The 16,194-nt window shown below is 37.8% G+C and overlaps 1 protein-coding gene across 1 annotated transcript in view; it reads left to right on the top strand.

Annotated features, from left to right (window-relative positions):
- Positions 1-1,790: 1,790 nt before the first annotated feature.
- PALMD (palmdelphin) overlaps positions 1,791-16,194 on the top strand; it is a 29,108-nt gene continuing 14,704 nt past the window's right edge. Inside the window, exons 1-3 of the mRNA XM_009967504.3 lie at positions 1,791-2,238; positions 7,650-7,730; positions 13,384-13,514. Of these exons, the coding sequence (XP_009965806.3) occupies positions 2,194-2,238; positions 7,650-7,730; positions 13,384-13,514 (257 nt within the window). The 5' untranslated portion in view covers positions 1,791-2,193. The remainder of the gene's footprint in view (positions 2,239-7,649; positions 7,731-13,383; positions 13,515-16,194) is intronic.

The following is a 16,194-nucleotide window of genomic DNA, read 5'->3' as shown; positions in this document are numbered from 1 at the left end:
AATGGGAGCAATGTTTTAGAGATCATCTTCAGGTTAGGTCAATTTAATGGTGTTTAGATTAGGGAAAGACGTCACTTATTTTTCTGGTCTGTAAACATATAACATCTACAAGTAAGGTTTCTAAGAGCATTTAAATAATTTTGGCACATAAAGTTAGGAAAATATTTTGGAACATAAAAATTCAAAGCCATGCAATCCCATTGATCCTAATTTGAACTCAAAATACTGATTTCATTTCTCCACCCATTGAGAATGGCATCCCATTTATATCTGAGCACAGATTCTGGCCCAAACCAGACTTCCTTATTTCTAATATAATCATATGTTGCTTTAAATATTTGTAAACATTTTGAAGTACACATACACACTGAAATTTAAAGATTAATTTCGCAGAAGACAAAGATGAAATAAACTTGGGATTTTTTTCAAATATAATAAAGCAGGCTATACTAACACATGAAAGATTAAATAGAAAGACTGTCTATTGGCTTCGGCAGCAAGAATAATTCAATGGTGTGGTTGAATTTATTCCCAAATCCATAATAAACTGAACGCATTTAAATGGCCATGTAATCTGTCTCAATGTACCTTACTACACTTGCCTTTGAACTTCACATTTGCTTTTATGTGGTAATTTTTTTAATTTTGGGTGCTGACCAAATGAGGCATATATTAATATTAAAAAAAAAAAAAAGTCAGTCTTCACTAGAGAATAAAACATGGGGTCTTTGCAAGTTTGAACAAAACCTCAGGGTGGATCACAGTATAAACAAAACATTAATGCATCCTTAATGCCAGTGTGGAAGGGGATGATCTGCTTGCCTATGTAGATAGGTGATGACATACTAGAAAGGTGGAAATTGAAATTAAATATTGATTCATATTGAACTATGAGGATGTAACTTCACCATCAAGTGTTCAACTCTGTAACATCTTACAACTTGCTAGTAATGAGCTTGATTTGCCACCAAGATTCAGGTCGCTGTACTGACTTGTAAAGTAAAACCCCTCACCAAATCCTGCTGAGTTCAGTCACCTCAATGAATTAGCTGGAAAAAAACCAAACATGCTGACTGACTCTCCTGTTGGTGTCCTTACAAAGACTTAAGTTATGCGATACTGAGGGTAACAAAGAGATTCCAGATTCATGTTACATCTTTATACTGTTTGAATTCAGCTTTTTCTTGCTTATATTTTTTTCCACAACTGGATTTTACTTGGGAAAGTTCCACTTGTTTTGCTTGTTTCATAGATTGATTCTGGAAGGCTGACTCCCAGTCATGTAATTGGAAAGGTCAAAATGTACGCCATCACTTAAGGAACATAATGCTGTTTTCAGCACAAGTCCACAGGAAAAAACCCTTCAAGTCAGCTGAATGGAAATTCAGCACCAGAGCCACTGGCCTTTTAGATTCATCTTGGTAACACTGAAATGATGATCCTGAAATCCTTACTTAGACAAAGCTTCCCCTGAGTCCTAGATAGCTGACCAGTAATTGCACAGATTAACACTTGGCAGTCAGCGACAGACCTGACTGCTTAAAGTTTATTTTACTTTAGGTTAGAAGTTCTAAGACATTCTTCCAGCTATGAAAACAGCTTCTCAAAAAATTTCATCTAGGAAACTAAATTAAAACTGCCATCTCGAGAAAACCCATGCCATCTACAGTACTAACATTACAACATGTTAAAACACACAAGTGAAATAAATTTCATAAGAAATAGGAATACTTAATAAGTTTAAAATGTCTGTTTATCACCAGAAGCATATACAAAGGGAAGAAAGAGAAATAGGAACATAATGAAAGTTCAGTTCTACCATGGTCCTGGAAGATTTGGGTTTGGGCATTTAACAGTTAAAGAAGCAGTGGCACGCTAACCGAGCATATTAAAACAAAGAGTTGGCAGCTTCTGAAGGAAAAGGGCTTGTGCTCCACTGTTCCAACTTGTCAGTCAACTCATGCCAGCACTCTCCACGTCTGCTTCTTCTACACACCCTCATTACATGTGTCTGTCTGGACTGATCTGCTCATCTGTTCAGGGAGTCTCCTGACAAGTCAAAAAATTCTGCCTTCTCTCTGCTCTGGAATTGGATCAAATCACCTCGGCGTTTTTTGTAGCCCCACCAGGAGGCTTTTTGCTTATGGTCTTACTCTGTTTCCCTTCACTACTTGTCTGGTTTTGATTTCTAGAATGGAGGAAGCCGAATTGCTGAAAGAAAGATTCCAGGCCATAACAGTAAGTGCTTATAGTTATAACTCACTATTAAAAAAAAAAAAAAAAAAAAAAGGCTTAGTTGTAGTATGGTGTTAATGAACTATTGTGTGTTTTCTGAAAAACGGTTTATCCCAAGATGGAAAAAGAAAGACTTATATCTGCTTGAAATTGTTACTTTTTAATTCTAGTTTATAAGATATTGCTTTAAAACAGCAAAGTTGCCTGTGCTGACTTTATTACAGGTTATATTGCACTTCCAAATTAAATTCAAAGCAGTGAAAGTATGTGTGCAAATCACTACTGAACAGTCTAAAATACATATTACTATCATCACAGCTGAATATTTGCCTGAAGGACAGCAGGTCAAAAGGCAGCCAGAGAATTCCAGAACAAATCAATTTTCCCATTTCACAATAAAACTGGGAGGTGAAAGATTTTTGGGTTTACATTGTGGAATTAAATACAATTTCTGAATTATTGATGATCTATCATAAATATTGCTGTCTGAAAAGTAAAAAAGGACAAGCTTGGATTAAGCAAATTCCTACATGTCAGTTTAAAGGAGAAAAAAAAAAAAAAAGGACTCAGTGAAGTTTATGCTGAAGGTGTTAGAAAACATGTAAGTTTCTCTTCTAAAGGGAAATCTGTTTCAAAAGATTTATTGTATTTTAAAGGAACTACTGCACTATTTTCTTAATGGAATATAACCTGATGTAACAAAAATGGACAAATTAAATTCTCCTCTGATTTGATCACCACTAAAACCTATTCAGTTACAAATTAATTAAATTGAAACAAAATTTGGCCCTTTGGTGTAAAAGGAAATCTGCAGAAGGATCACCCACTGTCATAAGCAACCTTTAAAAGCAAATAATGGGAACAAAGGTATTTTTCACACTCTTAGCATGATTACTTATGAAACAAACACTACTGGCTGAATAAATGGTAGGCAGAGTTAAAAAATACCTTATTAGAACAAAAAAAAATTGAGAAGGCATAACTAGAAATCTACAGGAGTGGAATAGGTTGGATTTTAATTTGGTTGGGTCTTAATTACGACACTTGATAAAAGCCAGCAGGCCCATTTATTTTATTTACTTGAGACCTGACCCAATTACCAGTAAGATAATTTGAAATGTTTTATAGAGTTTAGAATATGTTTGTTTAACTGTAATGGTGTTTGAACCAGACTCATAATCTGGACTTTGTCTCTGGTGTATGGGCTCAAGAGATAAGAAATGTTTTGGTGCTCTGGAGAAGTCTGGGCCTTGAAATGTTTTATATTTCCTGGTATCTATCAGGAGGAATGGGGGAGCATGCTTGCCTGATGGAGACTCCTAGGAACATACTAGGGTTGGCATCCTCTGGTTGCATCTTTGTCTCCAGACAAATACTGGAAGAGGACTTTTTTAAGAAACTATGACAGCTTCCAGTGTCTTGCATTAGAGGAAACGGGAAATCATATCTGGGTTCTGGCCATGACTTCATTTATTACATTTGCTGTGTAAAGGAATTATTTGCTCTCTATTTTCATCAATTGAAAGTATTTAATTGAAACGCTTAGTGTATTTGTCGTAATTCACTGCAGAAATGAAGGAGCTTAAATAAGGTGAAGTTATCATCAGGTTTAAGAATCTGCAGTATGAGTGGTCTAAGAAAACAACGTTACAATTACAATTGCAAGTCACTTGGTGGCTCTGGGAAGGTTTGTCCCAAGCAACATACCTGAGAACTTCAAGTGCTACCTACAGGATATATGTTGTAAAGGATCTAAGAGAGGATAGCAAGGGGCACTCAGAGCAGTAAACAATTATACTGGCACTGAAACCTGACTGGTTTCTGTCATTAAACGCCTGGCTCATTTACAGCATCTGGCTCCGAAAGAGCGACAAGGGGTTTTCAAATTCTTTTTCATATCTTCTCTATGAAGTAGAACAAAAAGGAAAACTAATTATTATTATTATTATAATATTTCGATGCTTCCATGGCTCTGAAAAGGAACCATTTTTCTCCATTATGTAGCTTCCACCTGCTGCTGGTGTATATAGAATAAGTAAAAAAATCAAATGCATCCATTTTATTAGAGAGACTGACATATCTTAACATATAAAAGCTTTTGCATTTGCTGTGGCAAACTTTGAGACAAAACAGTTAAAGAGGAACCTCAGGATTAATCCTTTCTTATCAAATCCTTCATTCTATAGGAAAACAAATATTATAGAAGATTTGAATTGTGATTAAAGATTTGAGTTGTGATATTTTTGCAGGCTCACGTCATCAGAATAAAGTGCCCATGCCTTCAGATAAGACCCCTCAATAACCAAGCATCACCTCTGGAAAATCATATGAAAAAGAAATACATCAGCCAAAACATTAGCTGCTCCATCAGCTTTGACAGTACATGGCATCTGCCATGGGACCAAGCAGACCAACGCTGACACCACTGTGGAACACTGACACAACTAATAGACTTGGCACACAAGATACCTAGCAAGACACTGCTCCATAGATGTGTCTCCCTTCCTTTCAGGCAGATCCAGTTTAGAACACAATTCTCTTCTATGCTCAAAAGTAAAGAAAAATTCTTAAGTGTTTCAGTAGGAGTGAAAATTAGGACCAAGGCTCAAGTCTCACCTTACATTGATGCACAACAGAGAGGAAGGGATGAAAGTGCTCTTTCATAAAAAGCAAATCCTGCCTGCATTAACAAGAGAGTAGTAGGACAGGATTAGAGGACTTCTGCCAGCAACATGATTATCTACAGGGGCAGAGCATGAAGTTTAGTAGAAATATGGATCCCTTAGATATCTATGAATAAACACTTAGATGTATAGTCAAAGATTGGTACAGCAAGACATGATTTGCAGACAAAGCATAGCAGAATACACTGTAGAAAGTGTCCTGACAGGTTTTAAAAATTATTCTGGCAACACAAGGTTCAAAAAGGTTCATCATACATCTTCCTTGAATTCAGCTTCTGGCATTAGACCTTCAGCATTCTTTAACTAGATATATAAAAGACAATCTATTTCAACCTATTTAATCTAGATAATTGTATAATGGATGTTTATTATCAGCCAATAAAGTTAAAACATGACAGAATACCAAAGAACACAAGTAGAAAACTTTAAGAGAAAAAATATCAAATGCAAAAGAAACATTGACCTCTAAACAAAAGAAACAAGCAAAAGTTTCATTACTGAAATTTCATTACTCCTGATTACACAGTTAGTTTAAAATGCAGTTATTTGTGCCTTTACACTCTGATTTCTTTCTGCACAGTATTTTTGTGTAGCACTTCTTCATTTCAGACTGCCCAAACTCTTAGTACACACCTCCACTGGTACAAGAAAAATATTTAAATTGACTTAGAATATTTTTCAATAGTATAAACCAAGTAAAAGTTCATTCTCTGGCTAAGAATATTATCCAGAACTTTAGTAAAGAGAAAAAACAGTTTCCTAAGAACTGTAACAATCTGTAAACACAAGCTCTTGTCACACTTTGCTCATCTAATGATGGGTTATTTAAAGGCCATTTATACAATGAGATCAGTAATATTTCCTAAGTAAGGAAAGGTATGAAGGTCAAATATCAGATGCTGTGTCTCCAAGATCAGGACTGGCTGAGTAAAATCCAGCATAGCAGCTCTCAGATAAAGTCTCTAAAAAGGAACGCTGCTGAAGAATTACATATTGTAGTGATCCTAAATCAGCAGTTTTGTTAACTGTATTAAAGAGCATTGGCAACACTCAAAACCACTACAGAGATGAAGGTAGCTTGTATCTTGAGGCAAGATCTCTCCCTGCTCTGTTTGGTGTATTAAAGAGGCAGACTAACACCATCGAGGAAAAACTGTAAAGTACAGGTAGTGTTTATCTATGGCTACTGCACTTTACAGACTGCAAGAGAGATCACTGAACCTCATTCACCTGCTAAAACCCAGCATACCAGCAGCTGTGCTTGGCCAGCCTGTAGTCCTGCTGTCCATCTCCACAAGGAGAGGTGGCTTCTTCTACTGCCTATCCTTCAATAAAGTGTCCCTATAGCCTGTGGCCCCACTGCTTGTTTCTAATTTCCAGTAACAGTGAAGTGATTCAGCCAAGCATGTTACAGCTCTTCCTGTTTCCAAATCCCAGACCCTAGGGAAACAGTGGAGAACAACTCCCAGCCTCATGCCCAGCACTTCCTTACCAGCTCTCTACACTCCTCGTGCACATCTAGTTCCTCAGGTGGTCTGAAAGGGCAAGTCTCTTCCTACGTTTATGAAGAACTTTACTCCTTTCTAAACCATACTTGTCTGAAAACAGACTCTGTTAAAAAAAACTATCAGTAATCTGTTCTCATTGAAGGGAAAGGGGGATTGCCATCCAGTCAGCAAACACTTCTGCATAGGACAACAGATGATTTAATTTACTTCCCTAAAACATATCCAGAAACAAGTGCAAAAGTTGCCATATCAAATAACAGGATTTTATAGCATTAAGGCTGACCAAGAGAACAGCCTATTAATACAGCTTGTAAGAGTGAAAGTTAGTTGCCTTTGGCATGATTTCTTTCCCACTGTCTGCTGAGGACACAAAGTACTAAGTCAGTGTTTGGCCTCGTATAGAGAAGCCACAAGGATACGCCACGTGACAGCACCTATTCAAAGACACAAGAGGTTCAAGTGTTGCCAGCGTTCAGAGTCTATTCACCCATTTCCTTTCTTCTATAATCTGTAGCAAAAAGGATGAAGGTGGCACTATGAAAGATCAGTACTACTTGAGGTTTCATTTTCTGAATTTCAGCAGCCATGAAAACAGCCTTTGCCCAGAAATAATTTTTTTTTTTTTGAGAGGTAAAAAACATATACAAGTCATACTACATTGCTCTGTGTTCATCTTTATCACTATTCAACTAATGAAACAAATTTCTCTTTGTTTATTCCTGTTTATTTCAGCTATTAGCCACAAGATACATAAACTCAGTGCTGGATTCACCAGCAGCCCATCCCATTTAGTGATATATCACAGCTGCACAGTGTAGACCATGCAGACTCTTTCCTCTCCTAAATGATGTGTGGGAATTTTGGTCAGGACCCATTTCTAAACTCATTTTGCATGTATGATTGTGCTCAAGTGTTATTTCGTCCTGTTTCCTTCCCCTACACTTCCCGAAGATAAATTATTTTTAACTTGGATCATCCCTGCTTTGTGGTTATTAACATGTTTAAACATACTTAGAGAAAGAGCAATGGAAACCATACCTCTATAGATTTGCTGGAGCTGTTGCTGCTAAGAATTACACACTGTCTGAGCACTGTATAAGCTTTAAAATAAGGCTTTATATGCATGGATTGATTTCACCCTACTCAACAACACTTAAACAATTTTTTTAGCAAGAAATAATTTCTCTAAACAAACTTTTTTTTTGTTCTCTTAAATTTGTAGGACAAAAGAAAACTGCAAGAAGAAATTACACAGAAACGTCTGAAAGTGGAAGAGGAAAAAATGAAACACCAACACTTAAAGGTAAGTAAAGTGTTAGATTTATGTAACTAAAGATAGCCCTAAGTCGTACAGCATGAATAAAGGGTTTGGATTTTGGAATGCAAATCTTCATGCACTTAAATCATGCTTTTACTGTCAAATTTGCACAGCTTTTTGGAGTCTTGCCTGGACTCCATTTGACTTTAATAAGCATCACCCTTTGAAAAAAATTACACTCAGGAGCTAATGTTATTTGATCACTTTCATGGCATAAAATGAGATCATAACCAGGAATAACTCACAGCTGAAAATTAAGCCTCACATTTCAGACTGGGTGTGTTCACTCCTTATTTCCACTGCAGCAACCTCACTTGGTACAGGGTGCAGCAGAATCGTGAGGTCTAACTGCACTTTTTTCTATTAAAAAAGCAGCCTATTTTTATTTGACTATAGCCTTTTGTCCTCCTGCTTAATGACTCTTTGGTAAAATATTTCTGTTTCTTTGTATATTAAAAAAAAAAAAAAAAAGCATAAATGCTACAAATATTGTCCTAAAATATGACCTGGTAAACTCAGGATTACAAAGTCCACATTACTAAAAAAACAAAAGATATACCTCTGTAGACATTTCAAATTGCATTGATTCCTACCCAACAACACCATTCTTGAAATGTCTATTGCAATTTGGCAGTACATGTCATGTAGGGAGATGAGACAAAAGCTATACTTCTAGACATATGCAAGACTTCATAATTTACATACCCTTTTAATTATGTGAGTGGGTAAACAGTTTCAAGAAAGATTTGTTGAATCCAATAACAGGAGTGTGGCATGTCTCCTTGAGCAAATGTGGGAGAAGCATATTTAAAACAGACTCCTCTTCAAAATAGGCACCTGATCCTGGGTTTCATCCACCCTCTTCTTTTGTGTCAAGTAAAAAAAATGAGAAGTTATGATAAACTACTTCACTGGGCCAGGCAAGACAGTGTAAAAGTCACCCATGCTTAGGTTTTATTGGAAGGTAGTAACCATAAGGACAGGCTTGACTGATTGTGTAATGTCTTGCCTAAAAGAGAAGGGAATATCTTTTCCAATTCATGCAACTAATGAGCAGTAAACATGCAACTGTCTTCCTCTATCTCAGGACATGGTTACATGGAGTACTGTAATTTATGTTTCAAGTTTCCATCCCTATAAATTCAAATTATTCTTTTGCCCTTCTTTTAAGAAGGATAAGCTGATCTGTTCTAGTCAACTAGTTAATCCTCACTATTGCTGTGTGCAGAGTCCTAGAGCAGTTTCCTTACAGATTTAGTACATGCCTTCAGCTAACATTAATAGGTACAACAGAGTTAAAAAGTTAAAAAACAAAACAAACAAACAAAAAAAAAAAAAAAACCAAAAAAAAAAAAAAAACAAACCAACTTGCACTTATTCTGAAGATGTTTTATGGAATTTTACAGAAGTGAAAACACTCCTGGAAAAATACTACTGAAGTGCTCTTCCTTTGGGAGAGGACAGAGGATGTGATTTGTTTGCCTGTTCTATGAGAAATCATACAGATAACATGCAGAAGAATTTTAAATTAAAATCAGTCATATTGCATATAAGACAAAACAAGGATCTGTAGATGAAATGATTCACTTGGCAAAGAGGGATCAAGCATACATTTAAATATATATTTATATGTATGGTGTATAAATGCATACATTTCATTAGCTATTTGGAGCACCCTAAGTGAAGATCACTTTTTCCAACTGACTACTAAGACAGGCACCTACTATCAGATGCAGCATTACCATGTGAACATCCTCTGCTTGATGCCCTAGAAGCCTTGTCCTTTAACAAACACTTTTGCTTCAGACTAATTCAGGTATTTCAGTGGAATCAAATACAAGAACCTAATGCAGAAATCGCTTTAAACTAGATTCAGACTTCTAAAATGTTTAGACACTTCAGTAAATTTTATTGAGGGTTCATTTCCCTAGCAAGTCAGGTTGATTTCACTCATTTATACTCATACCAGTTGTGCATGGTGAAATCTAGAGCTCCATGACCTATTCAATATAACTTGCACCTGTCCCTTAGGAAACTATTGCAGGTTAGTAAATCTCAGTCATATAGATGTTCCTGTTAGCTGGATATCACTATCCTGTTCCTCATTTTGTTCTTCATTCCTATTTATAACCCTTAGCAACAGGTTTATTAAAAGGTTGTTGTGTCTGGGGTTTTTTGGGGGGTGGGGTGATGGTGTTTTTGGTTGTTTGTTTTTTTTTTTTAGTTTTGTGGAGGTTTTTTAAACTTCCTTTTGTAAATAGAAATTCTCTGCTCCAGCTTCCCAATGACTTTCTTTTCTGTCCCCAAACTAACTTCTTGCTAGAAAGACACAGATGAGGTATCATAACAGGTCTTAGATATCCAGTAGAACTATACTGGAGAAAGAATATTTATTCCCTACATGTACACTTCTACTACATGATGTAGAGGACATGCAAGCAAATACAGACACCTCTGTGGATAGGGCTTCACGGAACTGCAAGGGGTAATGGGGGCTGCTAGTGAGGGTACAAGGGAATTTTCATCCTCAAGTAATTCTAGATGCACCAGCAATTAATTCTTCCTCCTACCTGGAATCCTTCTTGCTGAGGCAACAAGGGAATAAACCAGACAGAGCTGCTTGAAAAGCGTAGTCAGCACTGATTTGCATGTACTTTCCCAGAGCTTTTCTAGTTTAGCTTATTAAGTTTTTGGCTTCTGACATGCCTGAACTCCATTACTGCTACCTTGTAGGTGCTGGTCACACATCTCCTTATTCCAGGAGTTAATAGTGTTGAACTACATCTTCTGTGAAAACTGCGAAAATTATTTATGCCTCTCCCAACATGCCAGAAGGTGAACTGCCATACCACTGGGAGAGAAAGAGCCACAAACTCAAAACACCATCCCTCACTGGAAGGCACAGAATCTTTTAGTGTTAGTCCAGACATGTTAAAGATTATAGTGGTGTTATTTATAGTGGTGTTATACCTAGAGCACACATAGAACATTATTCACAGAATTTGCAAAATATTGTTACAGTACTCCTGATGTGACCATGAACTACAAAAGAAAAGTGATTGCTTTGCATCACTCCTGCCATTCCCAGGGTCTTATCACATCACAGTGTATAATTATCGCTTTCCCTTAATGTACCAAGCCAAATGCAAAATGAAAGTGCTTTCATCTAGAGTGCTGTAACACATGCACAACCTAGTACTGGGCTAGAGATGCTTTACAGCAGAAGGAAATGCCAGACAGCAGAAAGAACACAAGAGCTCCAAAGCAGCTGCTCCTGCGCTACCTTGTGCTGATGCCTCAGTGGAGCAGCCTTGAAACTGTCTGTTCAAAGGCTGTTTCCAAACTACACAATGTGTCATTCTTTCAAAAGTGGCTAATTAAATTAAAAAGATTACATGGCATTTAGTTGGGAGCAGCAGCAAACTATTCTAGGAAAAGGTAAAAATAGCACTATTGTGTTATGCCTTCATTTAGGGAGTTTGTTTTCTTGGGCCTAACCCTATACGTACATGAAGCTTTTGTTGATTTCAATAGGCATTATTTGTTTCTGAGGTCTACAGTGCCAGCCCTGCTGTAATTCTCACAAGGAATTATTGATTTCTTTTTGGAGACGGCAATGCTAGACTAATTCAGTTTCAGCCAGGTTAAAATCTCACCTTTTAAGGAGCCCTACTTACTATTAAAATCCAAACAGCTTGATTGAAAAGGAATTAATAACTGTGCTCCCTCCAACTCAAGAAAACTCTGTTTTGTGGTCCATAAGAGTTGTGCCAACATGACTGTACGCATCTACCAGATCAAGTAAAACCATTCTATTAAAATCTGTATTTATTTCATTTGAGCCTAAGATACAACTGCCAGGAAGTGTTGCCAACTGATCCTACAGCCAGAGTGAAGGCTTAGGACATCAGTTTTGAGCAGCCTTTGTTTCGTACTGATTTCCTAGGACCCAGTGTTGAGAGAATACTTACACACAAGGCTAAGGCAACTATAAACATTGCTCCTATGTGTCCCCCCCCCCAAAAAAAAAAAAAAGTATGTGGAGTGCCACAGAATTCCCAACAAGCCTGTTTTAGCCACAGTTTCTATCACATCATGTATGTCACACATCAGCAAGTTGAAAATTGCATTTAACTGCAACCTGATCCTACATGTGTACTCCTCCATCAGTTGGGCCTCAGTAATAACCTCATATAAAGTATACAGTAAACAGAAAAGCGTAGGATGCAACAGTTTAAGTGACTCAGAATCCAGGATGCAGGCAAGGATTCCAAGAGCCACTGAAAGCAGCACTGAGATTAATGCAGCCTTCTCACCAGTACTGGGCACAGCTCTGACTCACAGCAGCAGTAATCAAAATTCAATTTAATCTTCATCAACATCCTAAAATTAATGAAACTGTACAGAAAAACCAAAACAACCAACCAAACAAAAACCAAAATAAAACTAACGTGGAAATCAGAAAGCTCAAGGAATCTAACTTACAAATGAAAAAATCATGGTTAATTAGAAACCTTACATGCGTGCTTTTCTTCCCTGTTGAAAAAGTTTTTCTAAGGAGGCCTGACTCCCGCTTCTTCCCCAAGGCAGCAACTGGCTTTGTATTCCTGAGCTAGACTGAAGGGACTAAAAAGAGTGCAAGAAAGTTAACATGGTTTACAACCTCTAGCCTGCAAATAAGAACTTATGTCCATTAATTTTTTTTTTTTTTTTTACACCAGGAATATTTTAGAGAGCCCTGATGCCTCTCAGATGCCACCTTTCATATTGTAAACCAGCTGTAGGAAGCAATCAGTGCACACAGGCACATTTTTCAAAATCTGAAAACACAGCTGAGAGATCCACTCACCTGTACACATGCAATACACCCATTTATAAACCACTACTGTACAGAAAAAACTCCACAGGCACTGAAGAGGTCAGGACCTAAATACGTAAACCCTGGATTACCCCTACAACTGTAGTTCTAAATATGTAGCAGGTCTGCTGAAACTCTAACCAGACATCAGCAACCCATGCTCCACCCTTCCAGTCCCACTCTTACCTCACGCATCTTCACCAGATGAAATGAAGAGTTCACTACCATAATCACCCAAGTTCCTTGTAAACTCCAGAGATAACATTGTATCTTTAACTCCCTAGAGATCCCTTCCCCCTGTACAACGTTATTTACAGAAATTTTTCACCTTTTATACCCTCTCCCAGAATTTATGCAATGCCATGACCCCAGAAATCAGGGCTATCAAAATAAAACTATAGCGCTTCTGACTGGAGCCTTTTGCTCCAGTCTGTAATACATATGCTTTGATACAACTGTTTTGCTTTACTGAGGACAAACACACCACTGGATTCACTTATAAATACTAATCTGTTACAGGTAGAAACTGACATCTACATATTTGTTGGGTAGACTAATAAAATGAGACATTGTTCTTAATGAGTTCAGTTTCAAGGCAATCTGAAAACACAAATGTTTTTTAGTATTTCTCTTTCAGTGGCATTCACCATTGTCAGGTTGCCTTATGCTAGATACAGCTCAAGAATGTGGATTGTGCCTATTACAGAGACAAATACAGTAAATGACTGAATGGCCTGACTTTTAAAAGTACACTTACTTTTGTGTATTTTTCCCCATCAGAAAAAGGCCTTGAGAGAAAAATGGCTCTTGGATGGCCTTAGTTCTCTCACTCCAAAAGAGCAAGAAGAAATGCAAAAGCAGAATCGGGAGGACCAACAACGGACTCATGAGCTGGAACAAGACATTTTCAGGTAGGGTAGCATCCCTGCCTTTCTGTCTGGGTTAAAATGATCCCTTCTTAAAAGTCCTACCTCATTTTGTAAAAGACTAAAATGGGCTAAACTTATGCAGTTTGATACACAGAATAAAACAATCTTTGTTATATGTTCTAGTCAGCTAGAATTAGAGAATACACAATTCAAGCTTCCATACTGTGAATTTTATCAAATAGCACAGTAAATATCTTGCAGAGTATTTGTTTATCTAATTCCAGATATCCCTTTCATGCTATACTCAATAGATGTAAGCCACAGTATACAGGCTTCGCTCTGAGATAGCAACAGTTGAATCAGAACTTCAAAATGACAGTAAATAGTTTTAAAAGTTCCTCAGATTCACTTGGTCCTGCACAGCCTTTAGTACCTGACTTCTACCATAACAAGCACTTCAGAACAGTACAAGCTGCCTAGCCCCATTAGTACTACTTGCCTTATTTTCACTTACCTTCCATGCTATTTTGTCCTTAATTTATTCCCAGAAGCGTGTTATAGCAAATGCCTTTTTCTATCTTTTATTAGACATGTTCCTACAAATCTCGTTGCCTAGTGCCTCCCTACCACATAGGGCTAACATTAAACTTCACTGACAGTCTCACATACAACTACTTTATTTACTATGGACATGACTCTAGGTGCCCGTCAGCTGCAGTTAGCCATTCCCAAATACCACAGGGCTCTGCACACAACCAGCATCTTCCCTGAGTCCAGGCATACTGGCTGGTATTACCCATTAGCACCCACAGAAAAGATTAAATGTTCCTGTTTCTTCAGGTTCCAGAAAATTTCATCATCCTTGATTGAGGCTCCTTCCTCTATTTCAGTTCAATAGCATCTTCCTCCATACTATTCTCTTCCTCCACCGTCCTCCTACACACAGTCTTTTGCCAAAGTTGTCACCAAGATTACCTCCTCCGGTTATCTCCCACCCACCTCCCTCCTTACTCCAGCTCTCTGACACAAACAATAATTCTCTTGGCTGACAGGCAGCAGCCTAGCGCTAGTTTGTCCTATAATTATGCTGACTTTTTGCTTGAAAGCACCTTTCTCAACAGAATAGCTTTTCACACACATCTCTAGAATTCTTTGTTGCAGTGGTAGGAGGCAGACAGTGTGCTCTAAAAACATCCCAGCAGGTTGTGATTATGAAGATGTGCAAGAGGGGTCCCCTGTGACACTGTGATCACCAGGAAAGAGAGTGGTGTGGGGAAGGACTGGCTCAGGAACAACGGGGAAGTTGCACTGAGCAAGTAACTCCCCACCAGCCCACTGGAAGGCTCACAAACTGGTTTGGCATGTGGCTATGTAGGGGGAAGGATGCTTTTATTCTCCTGAGGTAACCTACATCTACACTGTTGCCAATTCATTTAACAACACACAAGTAAAGAACTAGCAGTGCTACTACAGTGGAGGTCTGGGAACATCTATGCCACTAAAAAGGAAAGGTACTGAACTCCTGACATACTGGCTGCCTTAAAACCAGTTACATATTCTAGCAGTAAGTGTGCTGTATCTCCAGCATCTAAGTCTAAATCAGTGACCTCATAACATATTTTTAGGGTTCTCAGCTCAATTACAATGATTCAGGTGCAATCTCACAGCACTACTGGCAGCGTGTCCCTCCCATCCTATCCCTGGAAGACTTGGAATGCAGGATTAGGACTTAAAAACCTTCCTACAATACTAGCTCTGAAATTTCAGCAAATATAGTTCATTATTCACATACATAATGTCATTTCCAGGTCTTGCAGAATCCTGGGTTTGCAGCTACAGTTGTAGAGTCCTTTGATAGTGTTTTTGTAATTATTGTCCTGAATTTGCCATCAGCTTAGTGGCTTTAATTTTTATTTCCTCAGAGACCAAAACTGAACACACACAGTGAGCTTTACTTCTCTGAATATAGCCTTATAAACCGTTTTGTTTTTTTGTTAGCATGACTAGAATTTATTGCTATTACAAGTAGTAAAACAATCCAGCTGGAGCTTCAAGCTTGAAAAACTCCTTGAATTCATGTAGGTAAATTAGCATCACAAAGGAATATCCCCTCTGCTTTAATTTTAGACTGGATCCAGAAGTTGACAAGGGGTTAGAAATTTAAATGAATTGGAAGCTTCTAGGTCTTTTAAAAGGTGCCCGTAGGCTTTTAAAGGAAGATTTCTAAATGCATTTGTGTTTTAAGGAAGGAGAAATGAAAGTGCCAAACCTATCATTTGTCCCTGATTGCTTTCTTAAATCACATGGATCCTGGAGTAACATCTCAGCCTGTCTCTCTTTTGCAGTAATTACAAGGAGTAGATGCAGATACACTGTGAATGGGAAGACCGCACATTTAGTACTGCACCACATGGCCAAGAGCACACACACTGTACCAAAACAAGGTGGAGGTTCCTCAGCTCCTACACCTGATGTACACCCAAGCCTGTAACAGCCTAACTGTAGAAAGAAGCCTGTTACCTTCCCACTGGAATTTTGCCAGAGACTTGGTTAACATTCAGCATGTACAAAAAACCTCCATTTTAGAATTCCTTTCCCATGTAGGTGGGATGCAGGGATGACAGGTTTGTTTTGTTATTTTTTGTTTTGGCTTGTGGTTTGGTTTTTTTTTGGTTGGTTGGTTGGTTGGGGTTTTTTTAATAGTTTCTATTTATATGCCTGC

The sequence above is a fragment of the Tyto alba genome, unplaced genomic scaffold (genome assembly GCF_018691265.1).
Source record: "Tyto alba isolate M040663 unplaced genomic scaffold, T.alba_DEE_v4.0 Super-Scaffold_1000006, whole genome shotgun sequence".
NCBI classification, from domain to species: Eukaryota; Metazoa; Chordata; class Aves; order Strigiformes; family Tytonidae; genus Tyto; species Tyto alba.
Note: the sequence above shows the minus strand (reverse complement) of the source record. Positions and strands in the feature narration are given on the sequence as shown.